The following is a 15342-nucleotide window of genomic DNA, read 5'->3' on the forward strand; positions in this document are numbered from 1 at the left end:
GCTAACTCAATATCTAAAGAACAGGTGGTAAGAATATGTCTCTCTCTTTAAGAGCTCCCTTTTAGCATAGCAGAAAACTTAGCAAGTTGCTCCGTAGTCCAGGGCCTAATTTCTCTACTTTATAGCAAAATTAGCTTTAGACAGAAGGTGTTACCTAGCCTCATGCTTCACTGAACTACTTGTCAGTAACTTGCCTTATTGCCTACAAGGAACATTTACCTTCAGTCGCTGCTCAGCCGCAATCATGCTGTAATAGGCACAGCACTGTTCTGGGGACACCATTGCCCTGATCTCTTCCTCTGTTGGCAATCTGAAATCTGGCTTTAAAACCCACCAATTTGAGTCCATCCCTGAAAAAAAGCACAGATCAAACACCAAGTAGTTTCCCACAAACATTGGATGCCATCATAACCCTAAATGTATTTCAAGATTTGGTACCCTGCCACAATGCTGGCAAAAGGAGAAAGTATGACAAATCCATGACACTTAGACCACTAAAAGTGATAGTTTTTTCATTCTGCATTTGTCCAAATCAACGCTCCCTGACTCAGCACCTGCTATATCAGCAAACTCTCATACATTCATGTTCATCCAATGTATAAACTACATTCCAAAAGCATTTAACCCACCTTTCACTTCCTCACCTCAAACTACTTCTCCCTGTGGCTAGTCTTAAAAGCTTTATATTACCACCCGCTTATCACTCTGCATATACAAAAATCAGAACTCAGGCTCCCAGAGAACTATTAGATTCATGGAGATAGGACAAGCTTTTACTGGCAACTTCTACTTTACTTGCAAAACACAACACAGCCATACACAGAGGGAAGGGAACATGTATGTGTATTGCTGTTGTACATTGTTACTTTACGAGTAAATTTGTGCCCAAATGTCTAAAGAAAATGTCTAAACCGTAGTTATTTCTCACCATCAAGCACACGTGCCGAAAGAAATTGCACATTCATACAAATTGGAACAAAAAACCTATCAGATTACACTTCAGTGCTTCAAATAGACGTTTTCAAAAATGGTTTATCAGGAGGAGACATTTCCTCCTCTGCTCTGTTTGGAACTCCAAGAGCAGCAAAGAATGGCTGACAGCCACATAAAAAATCTTTAAATACCTGTGCGTTTGAAATCAGCACAAAGCTTTAGCCGCTTTCGGATGCTGCTCTCTGAGTGTGAGGGAAAGGCCTTCTTGATATCCTCCATGCGAATTCTCCGAGGACGGTCTCTGCTCTTCCAGAAGAGGCGATAAATAAAAACCTACAAAACAAGACTCATTTGTGATGTCTGAAGAAAGAATACAACAAACCTGCAAAGACAGCATACACAATGCTACTTCTAGTGACTACTTCAGACTTCCTACTTAAAACCAATTCTTTCTTATAAATTTACTTAGTGAGTTTTCCACACCACATGTCTGCTTCAGGTTCAGCTATTTTTGAGAATCAGGTGTTAAAAAAATATTTGTTTTGAAATTTCATATTATCACATTAGAAGTGTTCATGCTTTGGTAGAGAAACTTGAACTCTGGGAATGGCAGGGATTTTCCTGTTCGGCAAATACTTCGAGTTTTAATTTTGAATTAAACTGATACCAAACTAGAAATTTTATCCAAAATACTAATTTAAATAAAAAGCCTCTATCATGTACTTATAAGATAGGATGCAAGTAAACAGAAAAAGCATGCTTTTCTTAAATCGTTGGTTAAATGACAGCCAAACTGGTCTGTATGGTTATTATCCAACTCTTGTAGTGCTCTCACCTCACAACAACAACAAAAAGAGGGACACATAGCAGGGCAATGAGCTTCTCGAATCAAGGCTGACCACATGAAGCCCGTGTCTTTTTCCAAAGACCCCTCAGATCCCCAGACTGTCTCTAATCAAATACCTGCAGAAAATCTCTGATATGGGTGTTAGCTCGTTTCGAGTTGGGACCAGGTACTTCATAAAGTGGGCACTCCTGACCAACTACAAAAATATCCACTAATTCTCGAACATAATAGCCTTGTCGTGTCCGGATAATCAGGAAATCCGTTTCAGGCATCTTATGTAAATAGATGGGGGCCCGGAAAAGGTTGTTTTCAAATGCCTAATAAGAAAAACAAATCAAAGTTTGAAAGTCAGGTTTTGATCAAATTTTCCATAACTCAACACAAAAAGATCTTAAAAACAAACAAACCAGTCATTTCAATGGTACACCATCATTTATATCATAACATATGTTGATGTGCAGTCAGAACATTCTTTGCTTACGCAGAGAATAACGAAAGATGAAGCACAAAAGCATAAGAAAACCTAGAACAAATGCAGAAAGAGTCTGAAGGGCTCTTTGGACTAACATTTAAGGAAATACTTTGAAAAGGGACAAAAAGAACACATTTGCAGAAGAACACTATAACCACAGAAACCAGCTCAGGACACAGACACAGTCTAGGAACGGGAGAAGGCAACAGAAGCAAGGACTTTGCTCAGGAAGGGAGGTTGTAAGAATGTAACCAGAAAAGCAGAGAGCAGCAGAGTTCAGCATTTAAAGGTAAGAAAGGTTAAACTAGCACCAAGGAGGCACTAGACTGAGTGTAACTGGAAAGACCATCCTCTTCTATAAAGCATTTTCTCCACCTGTAAGTCTTCCACAAGCCTCACCCACTGCTATTCTCCAACACTGCCCTCACCCACATGGCAAAGCTTTCCCTAAGATGGTCCTGTTCTCACTTCAAGCTTTTCAGAAGTCCTGTTTTATCCATGATGAAGTCCTCTTAGGCTTGAACAATTGGCATTGTCAGTTCTGTGATGGATCTCTATTATCAACTTTCACCTTACTTTTCTCCTGTGGTACAGCGTGGACAGAATTATTGCTGCAGCAAGAGCAGCTAGCATTAACTGAAATCAATTTATTTTTATGTTTATCATGTAACCAGGTGGTCCTTACAACATTCTTAATTCCTCTCCCCATCTCAACTGTATGTATTTCAATAACAGAGAAAAGCTCATAAAAGCAGAATTCTACACACCTGACTAGTAACTGGCATCTAGCAGACAACTACCAGTCCAATTCTCAGAAAGTACACATAATGTTTTGCTCATACATCCTGGACCATGATAAATGCATGCTTTCTATCCCCCTCAACACCTACTTACTGACTTCCCCAACATTCAAGAAGCTTTGGCCTTCCACCCAATCCTCTCTAACAATATTTCCAATGCCATTACAAAGCAGAGCAGCAAAGATTCACTTCCTGCAATTCCTATCATTCCTAAACAATTTTAAAAAACATACAACAGAGAGATATTTGAAAGAAAAAAGCAGCCAAGAAATTAATTATTATTAGTAATCAAAGAGACTTAAACTTGAAATGAAAAGGAATCTGTTTTTTTGGATGTTGAGCGTTATTTGTAATTCAATAAACGGCATGAAACATTCTGCCTTTTAATCCACATTCAACTTTTCTCACCTGCAGTAACTGGCCTGGATGCAGAGAACCCAAGAACGGAGAAGTGTGACAATAAACAGTCTCTCCATATTTACAGTCTGGAGCTCCCGGATCTTTGCCAGGTTTCTGCAACGTGCAATGAAGGTGCAGTTAGCACTCAGTGAGAGGCAGAAGGAAATCACTGTCCAACAGTAAAACGTGCATACTCACCCTTTTGTAGTAATTTTTAATCTTTGTTGCCATGCCAACCTGCATCATTAAAGGGGCATTTTCCTCACTGTATTCAGCAAGGATGAGATCTCCATCCTTGCCAGTTAGGTCCTGTGGTGTGCGCATGAAGAACATTTCACCCCCGCCAGAAGCCTGACGCTCCTGCTCTCTCATCTGTGCCAGTGAAAAGACAACGTTAGGAAAACAGCACAAACAGATCTGCTGTGCAAATGGAGCCACAGCAGACATTAGATACAGAGAAAAATAACTGTACCTTGGCTTTCTTTTTTATGTGCTTCAGCAGTGGTTGCACAGCATGGGGCCCTGGTTGGGACAAGGCACCAAAAGAGTATTTCTTCAGGGGAGGTCGATGAAATTGTCGGAGCTTCATAGGACCCATATGGGTGGGAAAGAATGGCTGGCGAAGTTCCACTGCTGGGATAGAGTGCTAATGCAGGAACAAAATGTGTGTTAAGAATGACACATATCATCCCAAAACCAAGATCATCCTCCTATCCTGCTAACCTTTATATAACAGAACCTAGTAATATTTTTAGGTCTGCTAGCAGCAATACTAGTGCATTGAAATTCACTTGTTACCATACACATTACTTTTTGACAGAAAGTGCTTAGGCCTATATACAGATCTTTCCTTTCTGTACACAGACAACTTTAATTTCACTATTTCAAATGGTAACCAATGAGAGGATTTTTTTATTAACTAGGAGCATGCAAAGCCATTATCCATATCAGTGGGAGAGAAGTGCATTTGGAATTACATATATTTTTCCCATTACAGAAAAAGTTGTAATCAGATGAGGTTTTAGAAGGGGTCACTGAATAACACAATGAAAGAGGAAAAAAATATTACCTCTTCATCTAGAGCTAGTGATGATTTTGAACTATTGCTCACTATCTAAATTATTTTTATAATATCCAGATTAAAACACACACTAGTAGAAGTACAGCCTCACCTCTTGACTACCTGCAACACTTTCTCCCCTTCCCACTAAAAAAAAAAAAAAAAGGCAGCTACAGAGAGAGACACCAAACAAAAGCATGGGAAGTATGATACAGCAAGATCTAGCACTTAAACCTCAGTTTGATGGGGCAATCAAGCAAAGACAGTTCAAACTGCTCTCTAATCTTTTTAATTAAACATTAAAAATCTTTCTCATGAACACTTAACTGACCTGCTGTAATCTAAATTCTGTTTTTCTACAAATCCTAAATCATACTCTATACTAGAAACCTCCTACCAATACACTCTATCCATCTCTCCCTCTACAGACAACACTACTGTGACCACCTGAATGATGTTGCCTCCAAAGGTTCCTCGAAGTCCTTGCTGTTTGGGGTAGTAAAACTCATCATTGGAGAGGTTCCAGGGGTCCTTCACCTCTGGCTGAGACATGTTCTAATTCAATTTTAAACACAGAGAGAGAAGTGTCAAAAAAAAAAAAAAAAAAAAAAAAAAAAAAAAAAATCACTCCTTCCAAATCTTTCCCAACCTACAAGGTGTTAAAGCTTGTGCTGACCTGCTGTGGTTCTTCCTTGATGACACCTGTTTTTCCCAACAGGATTCGACTCTTCTTTAGAGAAGATTCTTTCTTGCTCTCTTTGGATGGAGAGTTCAAAGTCATCTCTTCCTTTTCATCAGGAATTTCTAAAAACACAAGCAATCACACTGTAGGGTTCCTGTCCTACGGTTCACTTTTCAGCACTGCAACCTCCTGCTCAGCTGCAGCTTGGTTCAGACATTTTAGCCTTTTTGTTCAGTTTCTGGGGTGACTGTCCTCCTTCTATACTCCTCCTCCTTTTTCTCGATACAGGTTAATATGCAACAAGCTCAACACACAAAGGAAAGCTCCATGTTTAAATCTCTACCATACCTTCTTCAGCAGTGAGTAGATTTGAGTGGGATAAGGGTGATTGTGGGGATTGCTTAGGGTATCCACTGCTCAACACAAAATTTACCAATAATCTAATCAATGAAAGTACACAATACAGCATCTGTTCTGCCAATGCTGTTCTAAACAGTTGAGAGTCAAGGCAACAGGAGTAACAATACTGTTTTCCAACTACATGTACTAACAATCCTTTTTTTTCCACATATATACAACACAAAAGTGAATCTGAATCCAAAGATAATATGGACCTGAATCCAAAAGGGATTCCTGAAAAATTCCAGAGAAGTAGTATGAATTTTAAATGTTAGTAATTTGTGAAGCATAGACTCTCCAAGTAAGATTTTCACACAAGAAGCAGGGCCTGGTGATAGGGGCTTGGTAAACACTATATCAGCTTCATGCACAGATATGATGTTATTCTATATAAAATAAGAACGGGTCCATCTTTGCCACTATTTATGCAAAAATCTGCAATTTTGTGGTGTATTTCAGATTTGGAAAGAAAATATTGTGAGTTTGTCTTTAACCAAGCTCAAATCAAGAGTAATTTTCAAGGTTGCTGGTCAATATCAAAACATTCCAATCAATAAATATAGAAATTCTTAGAACTGGCACACTTTCCTGAGGACAGAAATGCAAGCCAGGCCATTTAAAAGTGTAGCAAGACATGCCTATCCTTAAATTACATAAGGCTGCTTGAAGATTACCAAACACACAGATCTCAGAGAAAGTGGCAACTATAGTGGTCCAAATAAAACAAAAATCTCTCCAGCTTGTGGCAATGTAAGCAGGGAGTACATTCAAATCAAACTCCAGGAATACTGAGCAAGTTTGTTGCAGCAACAAAAATGCTGACAGGTATTATGCAAAGCCACTGTTCCCACGTGCCATTACCATAGCCTGAAAGAGGCTTAAGGAATCTGCTTCTTCAGGTTTTGCATACAAGTCATGCTGAGAATGGCACGGGCTAGTTTGTGGTTTACAACCTTCCCCCTTCAAACCAACATGCATGCAAGTAAAATTAAGACAGTCACTTCTAAAACACACCAGGAGTCAGATTAATTATGTTAAGTTTCAGGGCATTAATTTTTATTCTCCCGTTACTGCTTTTAACTTGGGAGCCGAAAGTATATACCACACCATTAGAGTTATTAGTGTTGCCGCCTTCTGCTTAGGCCTCCGATTACTTGCAAATTATCTCCAAAAGCCAGAACAAAGAAAGGATGTCGGTATTGATGCAGTGCAATTATAAGTCCTTGCTTCCATTTCCACTTGTCTTTCCCCATTTGAGTCAAATTTCTGGATGGCATAAACATACCTAGAATTATGTTTTCATCATTTGGATCAAGTGTTAAGACAGGGGGATCCAAGTAGGTTTCCATTGCCTGATCATCCCAGATGATATTGTCTTCCCAACGGCCATATACTAACTCTTCGTTATCGATTGGGAAAATAGAGTACCAGGGCTTGTCTTCATCCAGGGAAACTGCAACAACCATAAGGTAGAATCCTTAAGAGTCTGATACACTACCTTGGCAGAAAACCATTTCAGAGCTCATCCCCACGTCTTATTCCCTCAACCGTCCCCATCCTTCAGGGCTTTGAGGCAGGACCTCTAACAGGCCAAAGAAAACTCATCTTGGAAGCAAAGAGGAAGCGTAGCCCCAAGTCTCAGCTTTACCAGTGCTTAGAGATTTTGCTCCACTGAAACAGAGAGAACCTCAAAGAATGAAACAGGGTCTCTAACAGGTTTTAGAGCAAACAAGTATCCCTTTTATCTGCACCATGTTGCCAAAAAAGGACCATGATATTACACAGAACACATGTCTACATAGAAACATGTGTCACACGCACATTTTCATAGGCCAAAGATTGACACCCTCCTTACCTTGCTGTTCAGGGGCCTGCTTTTCTTTGCCCTTTGCTATACCTAGGACTCCTGCTACATTTGGTTTCTGTGCTAGTGGAATTGGTGGATTGAGCAAAGAGCCACTGCGGTTCAAACCTACAGAAAAGGAAAACAAAAGTAAGGTTAGCTTGGGGGGGAGGGTTAGGGGGCAATGCACTGCCTTAAATCAGAACTTGTGGGTCCATGGAGAGTGATTTACAGACTGAACCAGGATGGGCCTACTGCTCATATCACAGAATGTCATGTGTCATTAGTAGGGGTAAGACTTAGAAAAAACACATTCACCCACAGCTTACTGCTGGAGGCTGCAGCCTCTTAAGTTTATGTTTGCCTTGCTTTGCATATGCTGCATGACAACACATAAGGTGCATTTCTATATGGTCCCTATAAAAGCAAGAGGCCTTGAGCAAACAGTTGCCATTGACAGGACAGTTGGGCTGGCCTCCAGTAGCTTCCTGTCTTATGTCAGACCTTCATAGAAAAAAGAATGGCCAAGCAGACCTCAAGAAATCATTCTGTGAAGGCAGCTTCTCCCAGGGCAGACCAACTCACCTATGCTCACATGTCACCTATGTCACTTAATGCTTGTGGAAGGCATAAGACCCAACGCATGTGAACAGGCCAACCATGTTTAACATGTTACTATAGCTATTCATGGGTCTCAAACACAGCAAGCCCAGGCCTGGATAGCTCAGGCACAACCGTGCTCAAATAAAAATTTTATAAAAAGCTATCCCCAATTCACCCACCAAACTCCTCAGAGTGTCTTGTACTCATAGCTACAGAACAGGAAAGGATTGACATTATTACCCATTAAAGATCTAACATTCCTATTAGTCTTTCCTTGTAGAAGCAGGATAAGATAAAACAAACGGATGATAAACATTAATTCTACACAAACAATTTAAATTTAAAATGCATCTGTGCCTAAGAGAAGTCTGAGCCTTGTATAATTGTTACTTCTGTCTATCAAAAACAGAATAACACCGTTAGTGCAAAAGAAACTTCAGAAGGCTTATACACAATTCTTCCAATTAAAAAACAAAACACAAACAGCAGCCATCCTAAGTGTAGCATTGCTTTATACTAATATAGATGGATCTAGCATCTGCTATTCTACATGGAGAGAAGAAATCCAGAGTTGGTATCTTCTTTAACAGAAGGGACCTACTCTGTTTTTGGAAAGAGTCTCAGAATTCTGAGCAGAGCTGTGATTTTGCCAAAAAACATTCCCTGACAGGAAGAATTAAATTCTGTATTTGAGATGAAAGCATGTGATGAGTCAACTCAACTACAGCAAGTACAATGCATATCAGACCATTGATTACCTTGTTGGGCATTGTATGCAGTAGCATTTCTAGTCATGCTGGATGGCAGCCAGCCTGCCAAACTTGCCCGCTGTGTCTTAGTCCCTTTGTGCTTGACATCTTCTCCATTCCAGATAACATCATCCTCCCACTGGAGCTGTGTCACCATAAGGAAGTGCTCATCAGCTAGCAGATCATCCTTCTCATCCATCAACTCTGCATCCTAGGAGGAAAGAACAGTTGCCTGAACATTGGCATTGACTTTATACTTTTAAACTCGGAGGAAAACCACAAGTCTCATTTTGCATGGTGCACAATTATTTACCAGACCATCACCAAGCTCCCACTGTGCAGCAATCCCCAATGCCACACACACCTCCACACCTTCCCCCACCGTTCCCCTCTCACCCCCTCATCTGTGTGTCCTTTAACCTCCTGCTCCTTCTTCTCTTTCAGCTTGAAACCATAATCAAATCCACTGCCATCTTCAGGGATCCCCAGCATATCATACCAGAGCTGTGCTGGGCCATAGCGCCACTCTGCCACTTTAGGCTTTGTATCTGTCACTTTGTCTATATCGCCAGTTGACTGGGAAAATTTCGATTCCACAGGTGCCATCATGGTAATCTGAAGCACAGCAAAGGAGGGAATGGTTACACTGATGGTCTGTCTAAGTGTCAGCAAGAGGTTTCTTCCTTCCAAGTTTCCCACCTTATTCTTGGAGGAGAAAAGTATTTCTAGGAAGTGCTTTTCCATACTTACTAGCTGCCTTAAGAACGTTCTGCAATTAGAATTCCAAGAACACAGAGATTTCTTCTTGATACAAAGAGGATAAAGCTCTACTATCGATCTCGTACCATGGATGAAGCCTTCTCAGTAGGAAGCAATCACCTGAAGTCACTGACTAGTATCTGAAGAAGAGCTTCTGCACAGCTGTAATACAAGCCAACCCTGTCCTGCAGTTTTACTTTGGAAAAAAAGCTCTTTACTCTAAAAGTCGCTGTCCGATCCACTACTACCCCCAGTGCTAGCTGGCGACCCTCTCTAAGTCTCAGATATCCCACCTCATCATCTGAAAGACACTGCTCAGGAGGGGGAGGAGCAGCAAACTCATATTCCCAAGGAGATTTTCCTTCCATTCCACTCTCAACTACAACTTCACCCTCCTGTATCTGCACTTCTTGTGCCAACTCCCGATGTTTCTTCTTGCGTTTCCTTCGGGCACTACGCCAAACCGACGGAACATTCTTTCCAGGGCCAAACAGACGCAGGAAACGCAGCACCTAGAATAGGAAAAAACAAGAGGGTCAAAGAAGAAAAACCACTGTGGAATGCTTGCCTGTCTTTCCCTCACCTGAAAAGCAGTAATGAAAGAGAGCACTCTAAAATTCAGAAGCTTGACCTGTACTACAATCCCAACTGCTGATGCAAACAACAGTCTCTTGGTTATACTTCTGATCGTTCTGTTTGATCAGTCCTTCCTTTTGAAAAGGATTTATTCTTGATTTCAGACACATATAAATTCATAGGGAAGAAAAACAGCATATACCCCCCATATATTGGGCATGTGGTAAGACACCACCTGGAAATAATTATTTTCATTTTGACCAATCCACAACAATCAGAAAGACACATGGAGATTGAAGAAGAGCTGATAAATTTATTAGCAAAAGAGACAAAGCAGAGATTTCTTAAGCAACCCGATAAAACCAAATACCACAGTCCAGAAATAATACACTCATTTTTATTTCTATCATAATGCAGTTCCCCTATATGTATAGTGCATACCTCCAAAACCTGCACTAATGACAGTGACAAAATTTCTCTTCTCTTTCTTCTATGATTGAGATTGCTGGTTTTTAAGCACTGGTAATTGTTTCTTTAGAGCACTCTTGCAAAGAGGGAAAGCATTATTCCCGAATTAACTGACAGATTTAGGAAGGAGGAATTAGAACCAAAGATTTGTGAAGGGACATCCTAATGTTCCCTGGTAATCTGTTAAACTGATCCCCAAAGGAAAGAATGTTTATATGACCCCTCTGTCCACATCTGCCCACATCCATGTTACCCTTCTTCCCAAAACTCCCTCAAATAACTTCTGAACCCTTTGGCCAATTTCAATGACCTTTCACCAAGGGCAAAGGTCTCAGTCATAGTTAAGCTGCTAACAGTTTTATGAAACACGAAGTCAGCTTATCCACATGCTATTTTAAGTGGTTTCATCAAGAAAACCAGTGCTACATTAACATGCACGTTCTCAGACGTCAACCAACCCTCATAGCCAAATCTACAAGATTTCAAGCTTTGCCAACTCTACTGCTCATTAATCAATTATGAAGTGCTCAGCATTAAAGCTTGCACTGATTTCTACACCCACTGGGCTCATTCAACACTGAACCATTCCCTGACACTACATGTTGAGCACCAAAGAAATGAACACACCAACTTAAACACAGTAACACAACAAACACCAGATTTGCAAAAACCAAGAGAGCATCCAGAAACCTAACTTCTGTGCTAGAGCCGCACCTAGATTTCCAATAGACAGAGGTTAGCTAAATCATTAAAACATGACATTTAATTATGTAAATTGCTCAGCTCCTTACACAAAAGCTGTGATGGAGGCACACATAAAATCAAGTTATCGTGGCTCACAACCATCTGTTTGGCAACTGTAAGCTCATCTTTATTCTCCTTCCCCTCCCACATTTCCTCTCATCTTGACAGCTTTAAAACTTTAAAAATAATTATTGAAATACTTTGACTACATTTGCTACTTGGGAGCATTTAGCAAAGTACTGTAATGAATTTGCTTTTTGCAAAAAACAGTCATTCCTTCAACCAACTTGTTATTGAGCTAATTTCTGATCCATACTCAGAGCAGTTTTGAGAGAGGATTAAGTAAAGGATACAGAGCACAAACTGATTCAGGAAGAGCACAAGTTCAGGACAGCATGAAAGGAGAAGCAAGTATTTGCTCAAAAAGCCATAAAGCAGAGAGATTAGCTTTAGACTTTTAAATCATCTGGCAAAAATATTCTTTACTACCTCAGAAAAACAATTTTCACAAATCAACAGGCCTGTGCTGTGGTCTTAGAGAACAGCAAAACATTATTTCACACACTGATTTATAGGATGCTTTTTAAGAGGCTCCTACAAATGGCAGGAAAAGCATTACATGTTAAGCAGTCTGGAAACAGCAGCATGGGGAAACTAAAGAAAGTATTAAGGTGAGCAAGAATATCTATGCGATTACTTACCACATACCCTTAATACTACACGATTCATATTTAGAGGGCTTACATGATACAGTTTCTGTCACTTCCACATATCTCTTACAATACCTTGCCTGGTCGAAATTCCGGGAAGAGCTCTGTAACACTTGGCAACTGTTTGGTAGCATCTCGCTGCATGATTCCTGCAAGAGGAAGTGTGAGTTTGCCTTCCTTGGATTCTGCCTGCCTGGCTTCTTGAGGTCCCATCTCTGACTCAGAATCAGAGCTGCTGCTGAAATCCACCTTGTCGGAGGCAGCAGAGGAAGGAGCAATGATGGAGGGCAAAATGATACCGTCTCCATCTTCAGATACTACAATAGAACAAGCACCTTATAAACAAACAGGTTTCCTCCCTGTCCCCTAGTACAACCCCATAATGCCACATCTACTGTTTATACCAAGTTATGCAAAAATTAAGCTTCTGCAGGTGTTATGAGTACCATTCTGGTTTAACCTTTCATTTTATCCTAAGCGTTCCAGGTGAATTTCCCAGCCACAACTGAGAGGATGAGATAAAAAAGCAGTTTCATTGTCAATATCAGTATTTTAACAATCACTGGAAATATTTCACCCTACATTTCAGACAATCCTGTAACATTGCGTATCAGGACAAAGACCCACCTTTAGATGCAGTCTGCAGACCGAATTCTGATGACGTGTGGTGCTTGCCGCAGAACGAGCTGCTACAGAGCAGCGTTTGCTTCCTTCAGACATTCATACTGACAGAGAGAAGAAGAAAGTCCTCACTCACCAGTGGCAGCTGCATCCTTTTCATCCTCTTTCTTTACAGGTACTGGAGGCGGTGGTGGTGGCGGCATCAACTTGGAATCAATATCTTCACAGTCAGCATCGTAATCATCCTCATCTTCATCTAACCAGTCAGGAGACAAGACTTCATATTAAGCAGACAATACCAGGGAACCAGGCACCCTGCCCACTTATACTATCTCATAGTTGTCCCAGCCTGATGAGAAGACCAAGTCCAAGTCTTCTCATTAACAAGATGACCATTCTCATTTTGTAACCAGATGCAAAACTTTTATAAGCTTGGCTTCCTGCACAAACAGTTTGCAAGACTGAAAATTAAGAAAGAGTGGAAGGAGGGAAAAAGGCAAACTGACAGAAAGATGACTGAAGCACTTTAAAAAATATATATATTCTGCTATCACCTCCCCTTATTCATGCCTTGCAGAGCAAATAAAGATGGTGAAGAAGTAAGAAAAACGTGGTTAAAAAGCCCAAATCACTTTTATATCCCAGTAAGTCATACACATCACAGTATGTCAACAGAAAGGTTAAGTGTAAGGCAGCTTTAAGGAATATGCAAAGATTTAGCATTTACACTAGCAGCTACTGAAATGGAAAAGCTGCATGTTTTTGAAAAATCTGTTCTAGGCCAGACAGAGATCCCTGGGACCAATGAAAGAACCAAAGTGCCTTCTGCAGAAAGACATTTTGGAAAAAGAATTCAAGGGTAAAACAGGAGAGAGATATTGAGATTGAAGTGACTCTTTAAATGATCAGGACCTTATCTCTGTCTCTGAGTATCTCCAGGAGGTACCTGGCCTCCTGCATAACCTTCTTCCTAAGAACACAGGTTAAAGAAATATGAGCAGGTATTGGGTATACTCTGCACAGGATCCCAAAGCAAAAGGAGGGTCCTGGTTTCTCTTCTGAGTACAGTTTAACTGTAATGAAAAACTAATTCCTTAAACAAGGAAGATACCAAGCAGTGGCTTCGTCTAGTGAACACAGTTTCACAAAAAGTTATATTAGGTTCTTGAAGCAAGGAGTGAAAAGGCACAGTGTCACCTGTGTAAGAAATTGTCAAGGCCCATTGCCCCAGAATACCTTCTACAGCCAGAGCTGTAACACTAATTCCATTTACCTGGTCTTCGAACTGGCTGCAGGCTGCCCATTGCCTGCTTATACCTACGGCTCTCATCTTCTGCCACTTCATTAATATCTGAATAATCAACAGCATCTTCTGTGCTCTTAACCCAGCCTAGGAAGAAAAGAAATCTAGTCACACAAAACTTCATCCTAATATATATTACTAACTTCAGACTTCACTATGTACATATGAATCCTTTCCTATGCTTCCTTTTCCGAGACGAACAAAAACATCTGATTAATATCTCCCATTGGAGTATTTTTCCCATCATTCCAACCAAAAGTTTCAAGAACTCTGAATCTCCCCTCAAGATTGGTAAGTAACCAACCTAAGCACAAGGAACACCTTTCACTCACTCAGTGAAACTTTGACAAGCCCAGAAATAAAAACAAGAGACATAATAACACTGTGCACTAAATAGCCTTGTTTAACACTGGGGAAAACACAGCATAAACTTATTTATGAGGGAGGAGGGACAAGTTAAAAAAAAAAGAAATAACAAAACAAACATAAAAAATGAACAAGTACAAAAGCAACCAGGCAAAAGCAACCAATGTGGGATTCACTCTGGCAAGAAGGAGAAGGGGAGGCCTTTGCCACAGGACTTGTGACCAGATAACTATTCCTTGGAGCCCCAGATGGCGTGGGGGCATTTCTTCCTCTCCAGGCAGAGCTCTGAGCCTGCAGCCCCTCTGTGGTTTACCCACAGGCACCCCAGTACCTCACCTTCCTCATCCAGGTGGGCTCCATCGGCCTCCGGGCTCTCCTCCTCGCTGGCGGTGATCTCGGTGATCAGGTTGCCCAGCCCCAGCACACCTAACCCGGCCAGGTGCTTCTTGGATTCCTGCAGAGACCAGAGCCACGTCCCAGCGGGGAGGCTCCGCCGGCCGGGTCGGGCCGGGCCCCTTCACCGCCCGCTCGCTCCCGCCCTGGAGCCGACACCTCCCCGGGCCCGTCCGGGGGCCGGCCCGGGAGCCCGCAGCACCGACGCCTCCTCCCCGCCTCGCCCCGGAGCGGCGCCGCTGGGACCCCGGTTGCTCTCCCACCCCTCAGCCCGCACCGGCGGCCGGGCCGGGCCGGGCCGGGCCGAAGCGGCGCGTTCCCGGCGCGACGCCACCGTACCTTGTCGAGGACGCTGTCCCCCTCCAACTGCCCCGCCTCATTGATGTTGCCGAAGAGGAACCCGGCCAGCGAGAAGGGCTCGGCGCGGCCGCCATCCGCCTCCTCCTCGCTCTCCGAGTCTGACATCGCGGCCACGCCGACCCGGAACCGGAACCGCGGGCACCTGAGGGGGGGGGGAGCCGCCGCCGCCGCCCCCCCCGGGCTGGCGAAGAGCGTCCGCGCCCCGCAGCGTCCCAGAGAAGCACGGAGGCTCCGGCGATCACCGAAACATCGTTT

The 15342-nt window shown here is 42.1% G+C and overlaps 1 protein-coding gene across 6 annotated transcripts in view; it reads right to left on the minus strand.

The window, feature by feature from the left end:
- TAF1 (TATA-box binding protein associated factor 1) overlaps positions 1–15205 on the minus strand; it is a 33053-nt gene extending 17848 nt beyond the window's left edge. For 2 of the 6 annotated variants that reach the window (XM_074914825.1, XM_074914824.1), the window contains exons 1-18: positions 15067–15205; positions 14671–14788; positions 13939–14055; positions 12802–12921; positions 12120–12361; positions 9840–10058; positions 9184–9402; positions 8797–8998; positions 7448–7564; positions 6878–7045; positions 5188–5315; positions 4959–5066; positions 3924–4097; positions 3650–3823; positions 3461–3565; positions 1897–2097; positions 1125–1266; positions 220–350 (exon numbers count right to left, since the gene is read on the minus strand). In XM_074914825.1, the coding sequence (XP_074770926.1) occupies positions 220–350; positions 1125–1266; positions 1897–2097; positions 3461–3565; positions 3650–3823; positions 3924–4097; positions 4959–5066; positions 5188–5315; positions 6878–7045; positions 7448–7564; positions 8797–8998; positions 9184–9402; positions 9840–10058; positions 12120–12361; positions 12802–12921; positions 13939–14055; positions 14671–14788; positions 15067–15192 (2811 nt within the window). In that variant the 5' untranslated portion in view covers positions 15193–15205. Of the gene's footprint in view, positions 1–219; positions 351–1124; positions 1267–1896; positions 2098–3460; positions 3566–3649; positions 3824–3923; positions 4098–4958; positions 5067–5187; positions 5316–6877; positions 7070–7447; positions 7565–8796; positions 8999–9159; positions 9403–9839; positions 10059–12119; positions 12362–12796; positions 12922–13938; positions 14056–14670; positions 14789–15066 lie in introns of all 6 variants that reach the window. The other 4 variants (XM_074914827.1, XM_074914828.1, XM_074914826.1 and 1 more) reach the window with 3 other exon arrangements.
- Positions 15206–15342: the final 137 nt, after the last annotated feature.

This window comes from Athene noctua, chromosome 11 (assembly GCF_965140245.1).
Source record: "Athene noctua chromosome 11, bAthNoc1.hap1.1, whole genome shotgun sequence".
Classification (NCBI taxonomy): Eukaryota; Metazoa; Chordata; class Aves; order Strigiformes; family Strigidae; genus Athene; species Athene noctua.